This window comes from Neofelis nebulosa, chromosome 10 (genome assembly GCF_028018385.1).
Source record: "Neofelis nebulosa isolate mNeoNeb1 chromosome 10, mNeoNeb1.pri, whole genome shotgun sequence".
In the NCBI taxonomy this organism is placed as follows: Eukaryota; Metazoa; Chordata; class Mammalia; order Carnivora; family Felidae; genus Neofelis; species Neofelis nebulosa.
The window spans coordinates 46,078,827-46,097,973 of NC_080791.1; the positions used below are offsets into that span (position 1 = coordinate 46,078,827).

Consider the following 19,147-nt stretch of genomic DNA (forward strand, 5'->3'; position numbering starts at 1 on the left):
GAGAGAGAGAGAGAGAGAGAAAGAGAGAGCATGAGGTGGGGGAAGGGCAGAGAGAGAAGGAGACAGAAGATATAAAGTGGGTCTGCTCTGACATCAGAGAGCCCGAGGAACTGTGAGGTCATGACCTGAGCCGAAGTCAGATGCTTAACTGACTGAGCCACCCAGGCGCCCCAAGAGCTAAACTCTTTTATGAGTCCAGCAAGAGGGGCACCTGGGTGAGTCAGTCGGTTGAGCATCCAACTTCGGCTCAGGTCATGTCCTCACATTTGTGAATTCAAGCCCTGAATCGAATAGGCTCTCTGCTGTCAGGGAGGAACCTGATTTGGATCTTCTATCTTCCTCCCTCTCTACCCCTCCACCACTCATTTTCTCTCTCTCTCTCTCTCTCCCTCTCTCTCCCTCTCTCTCTCAAAAATAAATAAAACATTTAAAATAATCATCAAGAGTCCAACGAGAAAAAAAGCAGGAAACCACAGAAATTCAGAGACAGGAAGAAATAGCAAAGATTTTCAGGCTTCCCTGGCTGAGAAAGCAGTCATCCTAAGAACTTCAGAAGTTGTAGTGGTCAATTTCACTAAGTGGGAATCTGAGCAGAGTGTCAACAGTGCTGGGGACTGGAACAGGTGGCCCCAGCCCCAGGGAGCAGAGGGTAGCAGAGGAGCCATGGGTGTAGCTCAGATTATAAAACCTGCCTGTCTTCTGGGCCAACTCCTAGATATCACAGTCTGAGTGAGCTTAGATCCTGGCATTTGATAGGTGGAGGGAGATAGAGTTTGCAAACTAAAGGCCAGTGGTGCAAGTGAATTTAGCAGCAACACGAGATAAGAAGGGCCTGGGGGACATTCACATGACTCCCATTTTAACAGAACCTGATAAAGTATCTGAAAGGTTTATGCTTGTGTGTATGCATGTGTGCGTGTGTGTGTGTTCCCTCTATGACAATTAAAACATAGCTAAATCTTACTGAACATTCAGCTTCTACGGTTACCTGCCTTAGAGCTATACAAACCTGAACGCTTGAAAATTCGGTTAAATGCAATTCAAACAATGTTTATTTGGCAATTATTACATGCCCAGAATTGCTCTGTGGGAATACAGAGGAAGTATTGAAATAATCGTAGTTAATATTTGTTGAAGATTTACCAGATATTTCATCCTCATGAACACCTTATGAATTAAGTACTATTATTATCATCCTAATTTTATAGGTAAGAAAACTGAGGTTCAGAAGGAACAAGTAAATCCCCCAAGATCACACAGCTAATAAATGGCAGAGCAGGGATCCAAACCCAGATGTATCTGAGTGCAAAAAGAAAGTTCTCAGCTACCACACAAAGAACTTGAAATTTAATATTGGCAAAACTCTGAGATGAAAACCCCAAATGGTGACCTTGGTTTATATCCCTTATTTTATTGAGCAGTGTTAAATAACATGTTAGTGGAGCTCAATCTGAAAACCCACTTTTATCATCAGGGTCCAGTGTGTAAAAAATTAAAAAGGTGTGTAGCTAATTCTGAAGCCTAAAGAGCAAAAGGGCATCTCTCCAGTCCATATCACCGGGATGCTGCTTGATTGGTCTCCACTTTTACCCTTTGTAAGCCAATCTTTCAGATTTGAATCCAAGCCCCAAGTGCATGTGAAGGAGAATTAAATCCACCTGCTCTGAGAAGCTCATATTCTTGAAAACCAGCAGCCTGCATGGAACAATTGGTGGGACCTGGAGGGAGAAACCCAGGCCTTTTGGTCAGAATCCACATTCGTTTCACAGCCCAGTGAATGCAGCTCTGGGGGCTGCCGGATGACAGATAAATCCAGCGCGGTAATAAACTATGCAAGCCAAAGCTCTAGCTGGTGAATCCACAAAGGAAACAAATTACAATCTCTTTGAGGCAAGGCCCAGTGACTCGGGCAGGGGGGTGGGGTTGAGGCTGAATGTGAGCTGAGGGGAGGGGTTGAGTGCTTAAATCTTGTGAGAAGGGGAAACAAAAACCACTTGAAGTGATAAGGAGCCGAAGAGAACCCAAGTTCACTAGGAATTGCCTGTCAAGCTCACCAATTATAGAAAACGTGCTTTAACCAGAAGACAAAAAATGACCCAAACTAGTGCGATCCTCAAGATTCCTCCAGAAAGCTAATGATTTCTGTCCCACTGAGAAATAAAACTGTCAACAGAGGAAAACATTTTCCCCCATTACGGAAGTGGGTCGAAACTGTGGCAAAGTCAAGGAGGAAGCGGCAGGATATGCTCATTACAGTTTAACAAGCTGGGAGCTGAAGAGGCGAAGGAGCCAGAGAAACAGGGGTCAGCGGGTGCAGGGGATGCTGAATGGGCCAGATGGGTGAATCACACCGTGGACAAAGGGCCCTCCCCTTACCCTGCTGGGCCACTGCCCTGACCTCCAAACAACACCCAGGGCACAAATTTGTTCCCCCTTATCAGCTGCTTAGCTCAGCAGCTGCTGCCATGAATTTCTGTTTCCTCATCTTGCCTTTTTCGAACAGTTGCCTTTTTGTCTAACTTTTGTGTGAGAAGGGAGGAGGCCGAGGGGCCAGGAGCAGAATGGAGAGATGGCGTGGTGGCGGTCAGAGGACTGAGTGCTTGAATAGAGCGTTTCAAGAGGGGCAGAAAATAGATTTTTTAAAACAACCTCTGGGAAATCCGGAGGCCTAGAAAAGACACATGAAGTGCTGGTAATTCATTCTCTCCCTGCTTACTCTGATCAAGGGCGTTTTCTTCTCAGACTTTCTGTAGCAGGGCAAAAGTGGCCGGAGTGTATGAAATGGATTATGAATTGTTTGGGCCTAAACCAGCCATGAAAATAAAAGCCAGCCCGGCCCGTAGGCCAGGCCGGGAAGGGAAATGAACCTGTTGAGGATTAGTACAGAAGTAACTGAGAATCAGGCAGGGAGTCTGATGAGAAAGAAATGCAACATGCTGTATCCTTCTATCTGGAAGCAATTATGTTTGGTACCACAAGTACTTGAGTAGAAGCCTGAATGGGTTTATAAACAAGGATTTCAAAGTGTTTTTGTGATCACATTCTGTAGGGATAATGGAGTCTGGTGGCCACCTCTATTAGAAATGTGGTTACTTCAAAGATATCCTTTTCTTGTTAAAATTAGGTATTAAAAATTATGGCAATGCAACAGAAGAATAGGGAAATAAAATGCAGTGCAATAGAAAAATAAGAAACATGTTTTCTTCTGTTACCCAACAAAATTACTCTTTCATTTCCCCTTGTGGCATTTTCAGAACACCAGGGAACTGTTTATTCCCTCCTGATCAGAGGAGAGGAGGGTGGCAGGGAGGTGGAGGGAGGAAAAAGAAGAGGGAGAGCCAGTTACCCTGGAAACAGCTCCAAAGGAGGGTGTGGGAGGCTCCAAGGCCCCTTTAACCTCCACATCCTTTTCTAGCTCAAGCCTTCTGTGCCACTTTGTCCTTCCCTATTCAGGTGAATCAAGTTCGGTCCAGGGGGGCATTTATTGCACACAAGCCTGTGCTAGGTGTTGTGTAAGATACAAGGCTGAGGAGTTAACAATGAGGATGATAATTGGGGATTGGGTGACCGTTCGGGGTACACTGAGTGCTTACCCGTTCTAGGCCTGGCTAAGTGCTTCCCAAATGTGAGCCCTTAGTGTGCTAGTGAATGCCTTGGCCTCCGCAGATTAGGTTAAACCCTGGTCCACTTCAGCAAGTTATTTGACTTCTTCAGGTTTTGTTTCCTCATCTATAAAATGGAGATAATAATTGTACCAACCTGTATCAGGCAGGGTCCAGGCAGGAAGTCCAGACTGCAGTCAGTGGAGCTCAACAAAAAGAATTTAACAGAAAGAACTGGTTTGACAGGTGCTAGAGGGCTGAATGAGAAGGGAGTTTTGAGAAGGTAACCATAGCAAGCAGTTCCCACCACTGAGGTGGGAGGAACAAAGGGAAGAGGCTGGGACAGCCTGTAAGGCTGGTTCCAGAATGTGAATGTGGGAGGATAGTGGAGGCTGACCAGCCACTGATGCTGGGTGTTGGGGGGGGGGGGGGGGAGGGAGACACAAAAAGGAAAAAAAAAAAAAGCAAGTACAGGGAAAGGAGGAAATACCCCCTCTCTGGCTTGTCATCTCCTTGGAGTGCCCCCTTTTGCCAGAAATTACTAGGAAACCTGCGTCAAAGAAGAACTGATTTGCATAGTCCATGCACCAGCTGTCAACCCAAGTATAAAAAGGTAGATCTGGAGCTGAGCAAAATAGCTTAATAACAAGCTCAGTATTTCATAAAAATATTATGAGATTACATGAGTTGATATTTGCAAACCACCAGAACAGTGCCTGGCATGTGGGAAGTGCATTATAATGTGCGTTTAAAAAACAAATATATACATTAATCCACCAAAATCCAATGTGGGAAGTAATATTAGAATCCCAGGTTTATTCATGAAGATGATGGGGCTTGTATCGGTCACATAAAATGCCCAAGGTTATACAAGCTCAGCACTGGTGAAGTCAAGACTGTCTGAATCCAAAGCTGTTGCTTTTACTTCTCTAAGCCCCTTGGAGGCTCAGAGAAGACAGGCACATAAGTAAATTGCTTCACAGAGAGACTGTAAAAGTGTAATAGGACAGATGCATACAATAGAGTTTTGGGAGCCTGTGGGAAACAGTGCAAGCTACTGAAGAATGGAGAATCTGGGAAGATTTACTGGCTGGAGGATGTGGTGTTTGAGCAGAGTCAGGGAAGAATGATCAGGCTCTAATTGGCAAGTGCTGGAAGCAGAGAAAACTATGTAGCAAAGTCTTAGAGTACAGGGTGTGTGTAGAGCCGTGCAGAGCGGTGTGTCTGAGGACAAGGACAAGTGTGTCTGAGGACAAGGACAAAAATGTTCTTCACCATTCTCCTTTGGCATAAACAGTAGAGTTGAAGTATCTTCAAATATTACTAGCACCAATGTGAATTAGATACTTCTTTTTAGGGCAATCACAAACACGAAATGTTGTGTAGAACATTACACATTTGTGAAGCAATGGGAATAGCTGAAAATTAATTAATTTGTAATGCACATCCATTTTTTTTAAACCCATATGTAGAGACATTAAAATCTGCTTACAAAAGACAAATGGTCTTGTTTCAAGATAGCTAACTGAACTAAAACTCTAATTTGAAGCTATTATGATGCCCTTTTAACAATGAACCAAATGTGGTTTCAATCAAGTTCAACTCCTTGGAAATTTAGGCACAAATTTGATTCCTATCAATTTTACTTAATTCAACAAATCCAGTGCATTCTTGGTGCCAGACACTGTCCCAGCTATTGGGCATGCAAAGAATTGCAAATAGTGGTTCCAGCCCTCAAGGAATTCAATCTAGTAAGGCAACAGATAGTTATGCAAATTTCTGTAATCAGAATGAAAAAACAAAGGTACTAAGTGCACTGTGAATACAGAAACTGGCCAGGGAGGACGGGAATGGGATTCCTTTCCAGCGACCCCAGGAAGCAGCATCACAATCATGGCAGAAGTCAGTCAATGGGATGTGAAGGGAGGGTGGCCAAGACGAATTATGGAGACACATTAGTTCTATCTAGTGCTGGACCAGACCACAGGGCTGGCTAACTAAGGAAGTCAGAGTTGAAGGGAGCTGGACAGAATTCTGGAAAGTTTCCATGGCTCTGAACCTGGTCTCTGTAATCCTCTGTTCGGCTCTAAAAGTAAAGAAGTTGTCATGAAACCAGAAATGGACACATGGATGGCAATAATAGTAATAGCTAACAGTTTCTGTGTATCCTCTCCATGCCAAGCACTTTAATATAAAAGTATTAAATCTAGACTTGTAGTTTTTAGTCCCCAGGAACCTATTTTCCCATTCTTTCTTGTGGTAGAATATGTGTCTTTCCCACTACAGACAATATTTTTCAGATTTTCCTGTAGTTTAATGTGATTGTGACTTAGTTTTCACCAATAGAATGTGAGTAGAATATGGGCAACTTACACACGGCACTTCCCTGAAGGAGTGCCCTTCACGTCCTCTCTCCCCCTCTCCTCTGGCTGGGGCTCTGATGTGGTATCTGTTTCTGGGGAGAGTGGACAACACCCTGGAGAGAGAACCTGGGCCCCTGGACGGCTCTGTGGAGCAGTCACTTCCTCTTGCTACTGCCTTCTGCTGCTAGCACCTCTCCTTTACTGTGGCGAAAGATCAAACGTGCACAAAAGAAAAACAATATTGCTAGAGTTATGTCTGAGTTAAGAAAAGATAGGCCACAGACGGGGACTTGTGACAGACTCTCATATATAAACTGTGCATGCTTCAGTGAAGAGATTATATAAGAATTATTATTGGCTTGTTTGGAAAACTTTGTTGTTTCCATCCTGGTTTCCAGCAAAGTTTCAAATGACTGAGGTTACCTATTAAGTGTCCTCCAGGTGGGAGAAAGCTCATTGTATCAAGCAAAGGCAGATTCGTTCAACAGTTTGTGAGGATTTGCTATGTGTCAGAAACCAAAGATGGACACACACACACACACACACACACACACACACAATCTACCCCCTTGAGATGTTTGTTGACTGGTGGGAAGATGTGCAAATATAAAAGCAGTATTGAGAGAAAAGTATCAGTTAATGCTCTTGGTTGCAGCAAACAAAAATCTGACTCAAATTGGTTTTTAAAAAAAAAAAAAAAAGATCATTTACAGGCTTATGTAAATGATCAAGAGTTCACAGTGTCTGCTGTTGCCCCTGCCTGGAGTCAGGATCCTCTCCTTCAGTCTCCTTTCCAGTCCAATCTTTATGAAAGTGGCTGTCACTTTCCTTCATTCACCCAACTATTTATTGGGCAGTGAAGCTGGGCAGTGAAGATACAGGGGTTTAGAGGCAAAGGGTCTTTCCTCAAGAAGCTTACATTCTAGGTGGAGACAGACAATAAACAATTAGAGAAATGAGCTAATTATTGGCTTTGGCAAGTTCTAGGAAGGGAAAAACCGTTCACTATGTAGTCCCTAGTGGAGGCTGACATTGGATGAAGTGGAAAAAAGACCTTACGTTGTCAATTTAGTGGAGACCTGAGAGAATGAACACTGTAAGTAGAGGCAATAGCAAATACAAAGGCCCTGAAGTGGAAAGGGATTGGATGGGGGTGGGAGGTGGGCCACAGGAAGGAGAGAGGTGGCTACAGCGCAGGGAGAGGGAGATTGGAATAGGATGAGCCTGAAGAAGTTGGAAGGAGCCCGGCTGTGGGATAACCCACAGGCATCAAAGAGTCTGGATTTTATTCTACATAGGATGAAATGTTTGCTTTAAAAGGAATTTCCTGGCTACTATATGGATAAAGCGTAAAGTTAAATTCAAGACTAGATGGACCTCAAGGTCTCTGTCCACAGCAATCCATGACAGGCTCCACAGGGTACCCAGGAGCCCTACCGGTAACTGTGGACCTTGTTATCAGTGGTGTCTAACAGAACTTCCTGCAAAGATGTAAATGTTCCACACCTGTGCTATCCCATCCCACAGCCACTACGTGCCAGTGAAACTAGGCTAGTGTCACTGAGGAACTGGATTTTTAATTTTATTCCATTTAAATTAATTTGTTTAAATTTACGGAGCCACATGTGGCTAATGGCTATTGTACTGGGCTGCGCAAAGCAACACTGAGCACCGGGTGTCTGAGGGTTTCTACTTTGAATCCCAAAGCCAGGGCCTCCCTAAAGGGTGAGAGAGTAAAGGTTATGTTAATCCCTAAACGCTACCCCCTCTGGGCGTTCAGTTTGGCAAGATGGAGCGGCTCAGGAGGCAAGCTGAGCTTCATTTAGGCATTGGGGAGGCACGTGCACACGGTTACGAGGCGCTCCACGCGCGTCCTCAGGGGAAGCCCCGCACTGCGAACAAAGGTTCGGGGACCTCTCTTTCCGGAACGCAGGAGCCTAGCGCTCTCGCGGCTGCGGGTGAGGTCCAGCCATTGGCAGGAGGGGAACACTGGACCGCAGCAACTCGCCCCGCCTGCCACATCAGCTCTGGGCGCAGCACAGGTGGGCTGGGGAAGGAAGGGATTGAGGCAAGCCACTGAGCGAGGCTGGAGATGCGGGGGGCCCTTCGCTGAGCAGTCGCCTCTTCCTCGCGGGGATGGGGGCGGGGATGGCGCGGGAGGTCAACCGCACCGGATCTGCTTCCTGGGCTTGCTTTCGCTTTGCCGGGGGTTTGGCGAGGCCTGCGCACCGCAAGCGAGCCGGGAGAGCGGCGCAGGTGGCCGCCGAGGAGGGGCGGGGGCTAGCGCCTTTCATTCACCCTTCCCGACCCTCTGCTCTTTACCCGAGGACGCAGCCTCGGCTCAGACTCGGTGCCCTGCGGCGCGCGTGGTTCGTGGTTGGCCGTCAGGCGCCCCTGACCTTGGTTTCTCCCCGGTGCCAGGTCTGCGCAAGGACCATGGGCGCCGCGCTGGGCACGAGCGCACGGCTGGCGCCCCTGCGGGGCCGAGCCTGCGGCGCCGTCCCGCGCTGGGCGCCCTCTGCACCCGCCCGAGGCTGCCACTCCAAGCCCGGCGCGGCGCGCCCGGTGCCCCTGAAGAAGCGCGGTTACGATGTTACCAGGAACCCGCATCTCAACAAGGTAACGGTCCGGGAGGGCAGGGTGGCCCTGGGGCTGGCGGGGAGGGGCGCCCCGCCCCCTGGGTCTGGGTTGGATCTTTCCAGGCGCCCTTCCAGTGGTTTTCCATTTTTGCCTTGCAGAGGCTTGGTGTAACTCGCTTCGGCTCCCCCATCCCACCCCTTTTCTGCGTGGAAAGAGGTGACCAGTCATGCAGGGGGGCTTATTTCTTCTACAGGAACAATAAAAACTGGGTTGATACCCTCGTGGCCCGTACGACCTGGTGTCAGATCTTCCCCTGAAGCTTACTAGTTCTGTTGGTCTTGGGCAGTTCATTTAACCTCTGTCAGGTTCATGTTTTCTTATCTGTAAATGAGAGACAGTTGTCTCCTGCGTGTTGTGAGACGTAAAAGGAAAATGGAGACAGAATTCTTAGCACGGTGCCTGACACCCAGTGAGAACAAATGTCGACTAAGGTTGTAATTATTATTCTGAGTTAAGGTTAATTTGAGAGTGGGAATAAGGAAGTCTAGAATTAAAGAACTTTTAGACCTTGACGGGGCATCAGAGAGCCTAACTCAAATCTCTCCTTTTACAGATGAGGAAACAAAACAAAGGGAACTAGCTCAAGGTCACGAGCTAGTTAGTTCTGGTTCTGCCACTGGAATCCAGAACATGGTGCTTAAGAGCACACGCATTTGTTTCTGGAAGTAGAGTTTAGTATCACTGATGGTAAAACCCTGGAAGCAAGACACTTAGGTTTGAGGCCTGTCTCCTGACACCTCCTCAGATTAATTTGGGCATCTCATTTACTGTCTACAGGGTTCAGCTTTCTCCTGCTTAAAATGATAGCATGACCACTATTCCTACGTCATTTGGTTATTGTGACAAATTAATTACTGAAGTTGAAATGATACTTTAAACTATATAGTGCTTGATAAACAAGTAATTACTACAAAACAAACATTTTTAATAATTTCTTTGACTTAGGATTGTAAAATTCAGGTGAGGAAATACACGTGGAGAGGTGTTTTTGAGAAATAGGAACAATTATACAGATGCTAAATATTGGGTTTATTTCCTGCAGAATTAATAGAAGCTATGAAAAAAAAAATCTTTCCTTATCACGTCACTCTTTGCCTCCTCCAAAAGAGACCTTAAGTCCTTTGTATATTACTACTTTGGGGTATTTAAGGTGTTTTATGAATTTTAATTACTTTGGTAGCAAGTGTTAAAAAAGTCAACTCAAACTGGCTTAAGCAGACAAAAGCCTTCTTTAACTAAATATCTAGAGGAAGGGTTGCAGGCAAGACTTGACCCAGCAGTCCAGATGGCATCTCTAAGGGTGCAGGTGCTTTCTGGCTCTCTGCTTCTGCAATGTCAGCTTTATCTTCAGACTCCATCCAGGGGAGTCTTTAGCCTCAGTGCTGCCAAAATGTCCTATCTCTTTTTCACACCACACTGTGCAGGGATAGAAAGACACTTTCTTCTGGTAGAGAAGGATACTTTCTCTGAAGTCTCAAGAAAAGAGTCATCTGTCCCACCAACTCTGATTGAATTCCCTTCCTATTCTCAAACTGACTACCATAACTTAAGCCTGTCAGGGCTCACTCTTAGAATTAAAGATAGAGTTTAAGGTAGTGCCACTCATACCAACTGTTTTAGAGTAAGGGGATGTGGCTTCTGCACAGTAAATCTGTGCACAGTCATCAGATGAAGGAGGGGTTGGGGCTGGAAAGCAAAACAATAAATTCCCACCACAGACTCCAATTGTTTTGACAATATGTGCCTTAGAAGTACTGGCATGTTACCAGTCAGCACTTAACTGCTTTGTGAATAGTTAAAAAAAATAAAAGAAGGTCTTGAATGTCTTCCTTTTTAGCCCTAGGTGTATGACTGCCTAAAAGCACTCTCTCCTTGTCCCTGATATAAATTTTTTCTTCCTAAATAATATAAATAGGATGTTGTCCATAAAGCTAGGGGGCCTGACTGCTTCATAATATTTAAGATTTTTTGTATATCCTTGAAGTCAGGTGATGCTGGTCTGGGGTGAGGAAGGTATCTGGGGTGATGCAGAGGGAGTCTGTTGGCACCCCCCCCCCCATTCACCCTTGGGGAGGGTGGGAGGAGCAGCAACGGAAGGAACAGCGCTGCAGGGCACTGCTGCTGACACCCTTCACTTCCCCCTGCAGTGCCCCCCCTCTTGCTGTCCCGCTGACCTCCAGCACTCTGAGACTCTCCAGGGAAGGCCTGAAGCGTGCACTTTCCATCAGCCAGATGGGGAGACTTGCTGACTTAAACAGAACTGAGGTTATCACTGAGAAAATAAGAGGAAGGCAGCTTGGAAGGGAGCTGCACTTGGTGGGCGGGTCTGTGGGTGGATTTTGTTTTTTTTTGCTAGACGATGAGCTCCTCCAGGGCAGGGGCTGAGTTTCATGCATTTGTGGCTGGCGTGGGGTATTTCCTGAAGGACCTAGCAAGGCCGTGAACATGAAAATTAGCATTACATTCTTGGAATGTGTTTACGAGGTTCTTTTTAATTTTTAACTTTATTTTTTTAATTGAAGTATAGTTGACATATGATATTCCATTAGTTGCAAGTGTGGTTGTTGCCAGAGGCGAGGTGAGTGGCGTTGGGGATGGGTGAAATAGGTAAAGGAGGTTAAGAGGTACACACTTCCAGTTATAAGATAAATAAGTCACAGGGATGTAGAGTATAGCATAGGGAATGTGTCCGCTAGATTTGCGTCCCAGTTTAGATAGGTCAGGAGAGGCATTTAAGAAGAAGCTTGAGGGCAGCACATTGTTGGGAGATGGAATTCTCTAGGAGAAGAGCTGCTGAATGGGCCAAGTATCACTGCTGTTCTGGAATGACTGGGTCTGGTTCCAGCTCTGTCATAATCTGCCCATGTGATCTGTGATGAGTTCATGAGCCCCTCTGCCCATGTCGCACCATTGCTCTGAGGATCATGGGAGATACCTGTGAAATCATTTTGCAAACTGAAAGAAACGAAATATTTAATGATCATGTTGACACTCCAGAGGTGGGGGTGGAGGGGCCCTTAGAAATGACCTAGTCTGCAGGTTTTCAGATTACAGGTCACAAATTTTGGAACATGAAGTTAAGCTGAGTGGGTCTAACCCAGCATTTTTATTTTAAAGAAATAGGTTAGAATAGAATTTAAAAAGAGCAAATGCATTAAACTTCATAAAGAAAAGTATTAAGTCACCATGTGAAAAACCAGTTTTCACTATGGATTGTTGTAAAGAAAAAAAGTTTTTGGAAATCATTGTTCTCATTCAGTTCCACAGTTTCAGATGGAGGGACAAGCTGAGAAGGTAAGCCGAGAGAGATCATCATGGTTGCAGAAGTGGATAGAAGCAGCCTGCCTTCTGATTTTCAGTCCACTGAATAGCAGTGACAATTCTCATTTACATCTGCTTTGGCTGATTTAGGCATATTCCTAATAATGACAGAATTAGAACTAGAGGATTCTGAGTTCCCTATTGGAGTCTAGGTTTTCTAAGTGATGCAAATTCAATGGTACGTCAATTTCTCTTTCTTTTTTTTACTACCATTTATACTTTTCTTGTAAGATTTATGTAAGGACCTCTTCTGTTACCCATTGACAGTGGCAACAGGGCAGATATTTGATACATATTACAAGATGTCAGCTATATTTTACTTACATTAAATAGGTAACTATCAACCCCTATTTATAGGGCTGTCTTCATAGGCAGGTTTTCATCCCCATTCTATTCAGGTAGCAAGTGGGCCTTCAGAACATTTCTGGCCTCACCTTTACCGGTACCCTCTTTTGGGAGGGGCCTTCCTATTCCATGCTCCCCATACTGGATTCCAGTCCCCGCATTCGTCTTATCTCTCTGTGTTTGTTTCCTTTTGGCACTGAGCACCCTGTGATAATGGCTGGTTGGCGTTCCACACTAGGCCCTGAGCACCATGCAGACAGGCTGTTTTGTCGCATGGTGTTCTCTGTGTCTGACTTGAGATGCCCAATGAATAGATGCTCTTTAACGATCTCAATGGAGTTATGACCCCTTTCCTCTCAACTTTATTAATCCTAGTGCTGCTACTTTGCAGGTACCCTAATGCTCTTGTTGCCCAGACAAATGCCTGCCAGCGGCCTGTTTGGAGGACCCTTACCTCCCCAGACTTAAGGGCATTTCACTGAAGGTATACATTATTTCTTGGAGTGCATCAGCCTCCTTCTTTGACACATATGCCAGCAGTGACTTTCACCGTAAACTTCCACCAGCCCTCCACCTGCCTCTCTGCAGTTTTTTCTCTTGAGCTTGATGGGGAAAGAACGAGTGAAAAGGGTGCTTAGTCAAATCACCATGATTATGTGCCAGCACATTTCATGCAGCATTCAGAGACTGCAGGACTCTGCAGATGACCACCTTCCTACGTGGACCTGATACATGTAGGTTAGTGAGCATGTCAAGGTTTGGTGGCCAGTGCTGCAGCATTTCAGCTGAATCTCTTGTGTCTTCAGTGGTGAGTCCTTAGATTCTCACACAGCTAGGATTTGCCTTTGGTTAAGCTGTATGTTTTTATTTGGTGCCAGCTTAGAACTTGATCTTGCCTCCTTTGCGTGAGGGGAGCTGGTGCCATACTTGGCTCACCGATCAATCAGGAGATGATGGCTGGGTCATATGGGCATTTAGAAGTTTGTTGGTGATGCTGTTTCCTGCACCCAAAGCAGAAAACATCATGTGTCTTCATGAGACCTCTGCTTTGGACAGGATGTTGACTTGGGCACCCCTGATTGACAGAGAAGCAGTGGGTTAGGAAGTCAACACTATTTCCATTAGCAGCAGTTCACTCTACACTTGAGCTTTGTGTGCAGTGACTCAGGACATTGAAGCTCAACTATCGTTCCAATATTTTAAGAACAAACAAGCAGAGGCAGGTTGGAATTAAATCCCACCTTGTTGACTACCGTTCTGGCTTCATGAGATTGAAAGCATTTGCTGTTAGGGTTTCGTGTTTGTAATGGCTGACAGAACCCGTATTAGTCTGGCTAAAGGTTAGGCAATTGTAACGAAGCAAACCCAATAGGGAGGCTTAAACAAGACAGAGGGTAGGTCTGTCTTATAAACAAGTTGGGATGGACGATTGCAGGTTGGGGATGTGGCTTAATTTTATTTTTCTCCATCTTCAGCATCCATCTTACGTTTCATGGTCCACGATGGCTGCTCTGGCATCTGGCATCAGTTCCTTACAGAAGCCAGAGGGAAGGAGAAGTGTCTTTCAAGGGCACAGATTGAACATGGCAGATATCTCCACTCACGTTCAGCATCCCTACTACCACCAGCCTCGTTCAGTCCATCATCCCATGTCTAGATTTTGCAGGAGCCTCCTCATCGGTCTACCACCTTCCAGTCTTTTTCCTTCCGATTCTTAACCCCATCTTGAGAGGCTAAAACTTGCACACATCCTCAGCCACTCTCTTTCTTTCACACCCCGTAGCCAGTCAACCAGATAGTTCTGTTGCTGTGTTTTTGGACAAGTCTGGAATCCAACCCCTGCTTACCATGGGTCCCACCCTGACCTAAGTCACCAACATTCCTTGGCTGGATAAACTGCAGCCTCCTAGCTGGCATTCTTGCTAACACCTGAGCTCCTCTTATTTGCTCTGCACACAACAGCCAGTGTGATCCTTTTAAAACTGTTTGGTCACGTCGCTCTTCTGCTCAAACCCCACAAAGTCGGAGTCGTTAGAACACCTTGGGTGATTTGACCCTCTCTGACCTTGTCTTTGCTACTCCTCAGCCTCACTCACTGCCCAAACCAGCTGGCCTCCTCGATGTTCCTCACACACTGTAAGCATGCTCCTGCTTCAAGTCTTTGCAGTGGCTGTTCCCCCTTCCGTGAACACATGTCCCCTCCATAGCCACATGGTCATCCCCTCGTGCCCCACCAGATGCAGTTGTGAATGTCCTTCAATTTTCCTGGTCCTCCTGAACGTGGTCTACTTTCCTCCATGGTGTTTGATATTACCTAATGTACTATTTAATGACCTTACCTAATATATCTCTTGTTTATTGTTTGTATTTCCCCACTATCACGTAAGCTCCGTTAAGACAGGCATTTTTGTCATATTTGTTCATTGATGTATCCAAGCTACTCAGAACAGTGGCTGGCCTATACTTAGTGCTCAGTAAACACTCAGTAAATGACTCTGAATGAGTCATTCAGAGACACGTCTGCTAAGATTCCTTCATTTCACCTCCCTTTTCACCAAAGCCTCCATCTTTCACCCTGTGTCTCTGCTCCCCAAGGATCTGCCTGTGTAGTGTGTGTATGCCCAGGATCACCTCTATCTGGAGTGTAGATCACTATGGCCTTCTCTATGGCCCACTATTACTATGACCCGTCTCTAACACAGGGGTGGCATTCTTATTCTGTGTCCTATTTCAAAGTTTGCCTGCATATCATTAGTTATCTTCTAGAGGCAATATGTTTAGTTTCATGTAATAAAATGCTAACCTAGGAACCCTGCCACCTGTTCTAAAAATGATTGTAAACAGCAACCACTAGATCTTGGAAATAGTGACACTGGAGGGCACGTCCCATACAGAAATATGTGTTGTCTGGCTCAGACCTGAACCAGCTGGCATCTCAGCCAGTCCAGCTCTCTGGGCTGTCTGTGTGGAGTGTCTGTGGATACATTTCCAGGTTCATCTCCAGTCTCCCTGTTTATAGTTTCTCTTGGTCCCCTTGGACCTTTGTAGGTTCTGGGGTTACGGCTTTATTTTACTTTGCATTTTTGCCATTGCTACCAAAGGTTTCTTTTATCATCTACCCTCTTCTTTCCAGATGCCCATTTTGTGGCGAGGGGGAGAAAAGGGCCTTTCATTCCTATGGCCATTGCAGAGGGATCACTAATGTGCAGCACTTTTGTTTGTAAGGACATGGACTGTTGTCCGCTTCCAAAACTTCACTTTGATGTGTGGAAAGTACATTGGGAAATCCTTTGGGGTGATGTCTGACTGCCTCTCTGATGTAGAACACAAAAGATGCTCTATGACGGTGTGATGAAAATCTGAGGGATACCCTACTGTTGGGGAGCTGAGGTCAGCGGTTAAAAGCATGCATTCATTCTGTACCCAAATGGTTGCCTGGCAGCCTGCTTAAAATGCAGTTCCGACCAAAAGGGACACAGGAAAGAGTAAAATGTACCCAGTCATTTGAGGAGAGGGATATTTGATGGAAAGATCGTCAGCTTTGAGGAACTTGAATAAGAGAAAATCAAAGCTGCATTTGCTTTTAAAAGTTTTACTGAAAGCTGGAGGGACTGTAGAGTTGAATTGAATGATTAGCAACTTGAGAATATTATTTTTTTAAAAGCATTTTGTCTGGATTCTGCACTGTTGTTGGCTAGTATCTACATGAAGCCCACAGCACACTTGGTCCTGAAACGTACTCCCCAAAGGTGTGGAACTCTAGAGAGGGCAGACCCTGCTGGGTCCTTTGTTTTGTTTTGTTTCGCTCTTTCAGAAAACAGAAGGATGGAGCCACTGTCTGCACAAGTTCACATCTCTCCTGAGTTGCTGAGGTGTCCTGTGACTTTCCCAGTAGGAGAAAGAAAGGAAGCCAAGTGCCTTCATTGTGTAAGGTGGAGCTGGGTCTCCACTTACACTAGACAGTCTCTATTCCCTCTTTCTCTGGTTTCTGAAGGAGGTGTTGAGTTTTCCAAGCCAGGTTCCTACTGTACCGAATTTCCTTCCATAGTGGAGTGCCTTGTGGAGGGGATTCAAGTAATAATTAAATGAGCTAGAATTTTTTTAGGGCATACAGTGTGCCCAGAATTGTTCTAAGCAGTTTTTATGATTAACACGTTTCATGTAATACCACAACCTTGTGAAGCACGCTGTTATTTTACAGATGAGGAAATGGAGGCACAAGGAGGTTGGCTGAGTTAGCTAACTTACCCAAGGTCATGCAAGTCATAATGGCAGAGCTGGGTCTTGAACCTAGGCCATCTGGTTATAGGCCTGCATCCTCTACCAACCCTGCCCTCCTCCATGATGCACAGCCACCTCCGGGCTGCACGTGCCCTCTCACTTGAGGCTGGCACATGGAGTCTGATGCTCTGGGGTCTTGCCAGGCACTAACAGGGTACTCCATGTCGTGGAACCTCTGACAAACTGTTACCACCTCCACTGGCTCTGTTAGATCAGACTCTGGGAATTGGAAGGAACTTTAAAGATCACTGGATGCCTTCTCTTCACCCTTTAAATGTGTGTAATTTCCCAAAGACTCGTTTGTGTATCAAATTTATTCAATCAACATTTGCTCAGTATCTTTTATGTTTTAGGCAGTGGAAATCCAAGGTGAATACCACCTTCTTTTGCCTTCAGGGAGCTTACCATGTAAGAGGGGTGATGGTGGGACCAGTTAGTAAGCAGGAAGTTGAATTCAGTAGGTCAGTGTAATGAGAGGCGCATGGGTATTAGGGCTCTTCAGGGCTACCTCTGCCACACTGCCTTCCTTAATAATGCCACATGGAAGCTACTCATTCATCCTTTACACTCCTTTGGCGTTTAGCTCATGCAGTCATGGCTCTTTTCCACATTTGGCCTCAGTATATCTTTATAGTATGCATGATTGTCTCCATCTTGATATCATTTTCAGAGCCAGAGCCATGTCTGAGGCATCATGTGCCCAGCTACAATGCCTTCTTCGTAGTACCCTCTACAACCATTAATTACATGAATCACTTTCACATTCCCTCCTGGACAGGTAAGAAACTACTATGGTGAAGACTGATGGTATACAATCCCATCTCCTGTCTCTTCTAAAAAGATGGTGACAGTGTAAATCCTATTTAGATCTCTCCGTGGGACTTGGAGGATTTTGAAAGCCAGCAGAAATGTGTTATTCTGGTCATATAAATTTTGAAAATCCATTTCTTTAAGAGAGTCTTCTGCTCTGATGCTGTGCCAGATGCACGTCATCTAAAGAATAGCACCTTTATGATGAAATTTTTTATTCTCATCCTTGAGGCCGCTTTAAAGACATTAGATTTAAACCCACTAAAACTAACAACAGGTTAAAGGATTTTGGAGGCTGAGGGGAAGTAATCAGCTCAAATCGATTGCCTGTGGTTTTCCAGGGGTATGGCCTGGACCAGGTAGTAGGCAGGAGAGCACACAGGCTACAGTCTAGGGATTCGGAGTCAAGGTTGTAGTTCCAGCTCTGTCATTCACTATATTTGGGATCTTGGGAACGCCACTTCATTTCTCTAAGCCTCAGTTTCTCATTTTGGAAGGGAGATGATAATAAAATATACCTACTTCACAGGGTACTCCAATGATTAAATGAAATGATATATGTCAAGCACATTGTAAGTGCTCAGTTAATTCTCAGTTAATCCATGTCTCTGAAGCTTCTGCTCCGTTCCTAACACAAGGCATCACACCATAGGCTGCGGACCTGCCCTCTTAGAGAATCCATTCTGAAGGAGAAGGGAAGACCGAGAGATCCAAATTCATTTTCCATTGGCAGGGATACAACCGATTTGGGCAGAGGTTTGATAAGAGAGGAATGAGTCAGGGAAGAGGCAGGTTGGGTGGAGACGTTATGATAATTTCTCTGTACTTGACGGAGCTTAAATTGGATGATCTAGATGTTTGTCTCAAAGAAACTTGAATAAAAATGTCTGTGGCAGCAGAAAACTCAAGAGCCATGTGAAGAGCTCGTACTTCTGGAAGTTGAGACTGGGGTGGAAGGGAGTGGCCACCATCAAACCCTGCAGGAATCTCAGGATTTTGTCCCAACATCTTGGCACATTCTAACCAAGAATTTAAAAATGAACTCTGAAAAACAAACCCAAACTTAGCAGATCTGTTTATCTGCCAGTCCATCGGTCTCTGTCTGTCTCTAACACTCTGTCTCATGAGGTTATGATATCAAGACAGCAAGACAAGAGAATGTCTGCTATGGTAGTTGAGCATAGAAGTTAAAATGTTGCTTCAAATTCAGCTAAATTGGGCACAGCCCACTTCACCAAGCTGGCAACCAGACTGGGCAGAGTTTAAGAGACTCCTACAATCTCCATATACTCTGCTGTGGGTCATTAATGAATACTTGCATAAAAACATTTTAAATGAGGATCTGTTAGAACTCAGGATGAGCATCCCTCAAAAGACTAATAGGTCATCTTGTCCAGCCCTCCATCTCTGAGCAGTTACCATGATTTTACAGGTAAGGTTTCGAAGGCCCAGAGGGGCTGGATGTCCTGCCCAGGGAGTGAGTTGAGGTTGGTGTCTGTCCCTTTGACCTGTTGCCTTTGTCTGCCCTCCTAAAATAGTGCCTGAGTCAGCCCCATTGACTATGCAGCGTGCCTTTGAGTCTCTCCATAGAAAGGGGATGCTTTAATATTGAACATGGACATATGCTGCGTGTCCATTTGTGAAGGAAGAGTAGGCCTGCTCCTGATTCCCACCTTCATTTCAGGTTTTGTGTCTTTCTCTGCAGTAATGTGATCATGAAGACAAAACAGCTGACAGAGAGCTTAGCCCTAATGTCATGCTCTCCCTTCTTATCTCTTTTATTTT

The 19,147-nt window shown here is 45.3% G+C and overlaps 1 protein-coding gene across 2 annotated transcripts in view; it reads left to right on the forward strand.

The window, feature by feature from the left end:
• Nucleotides 1–7,891: 7,891 nt before the first annotated feature.
• Nucleotides 7,892–19,147, forward strand: part of ME3 (malic enzyme 3) — a 185,032-nt gene continuing 173,776 nt past the window's right edge. Inside the window, exons 1-2 of one of the 2 annotated variants that reach the window (XM_058687542.1) lie at nt 7,892–8,007; nt 8,387–8,584. In XM_058687542.1, the coding sequence (XP_058543525.1) occupies nt 8,402–8,584 (183 nt within the window). In that variant the 5' untranslated portion in view covers nt 7,892–8,007; nt 8,387–8,401. Of the gene's footprint in view, nt 8,008–8,157; nt 8,585–19,147 lie in introns of those variants that run through there. The other variant, XM_058687541.1, reaches the window with a different exon arrangement.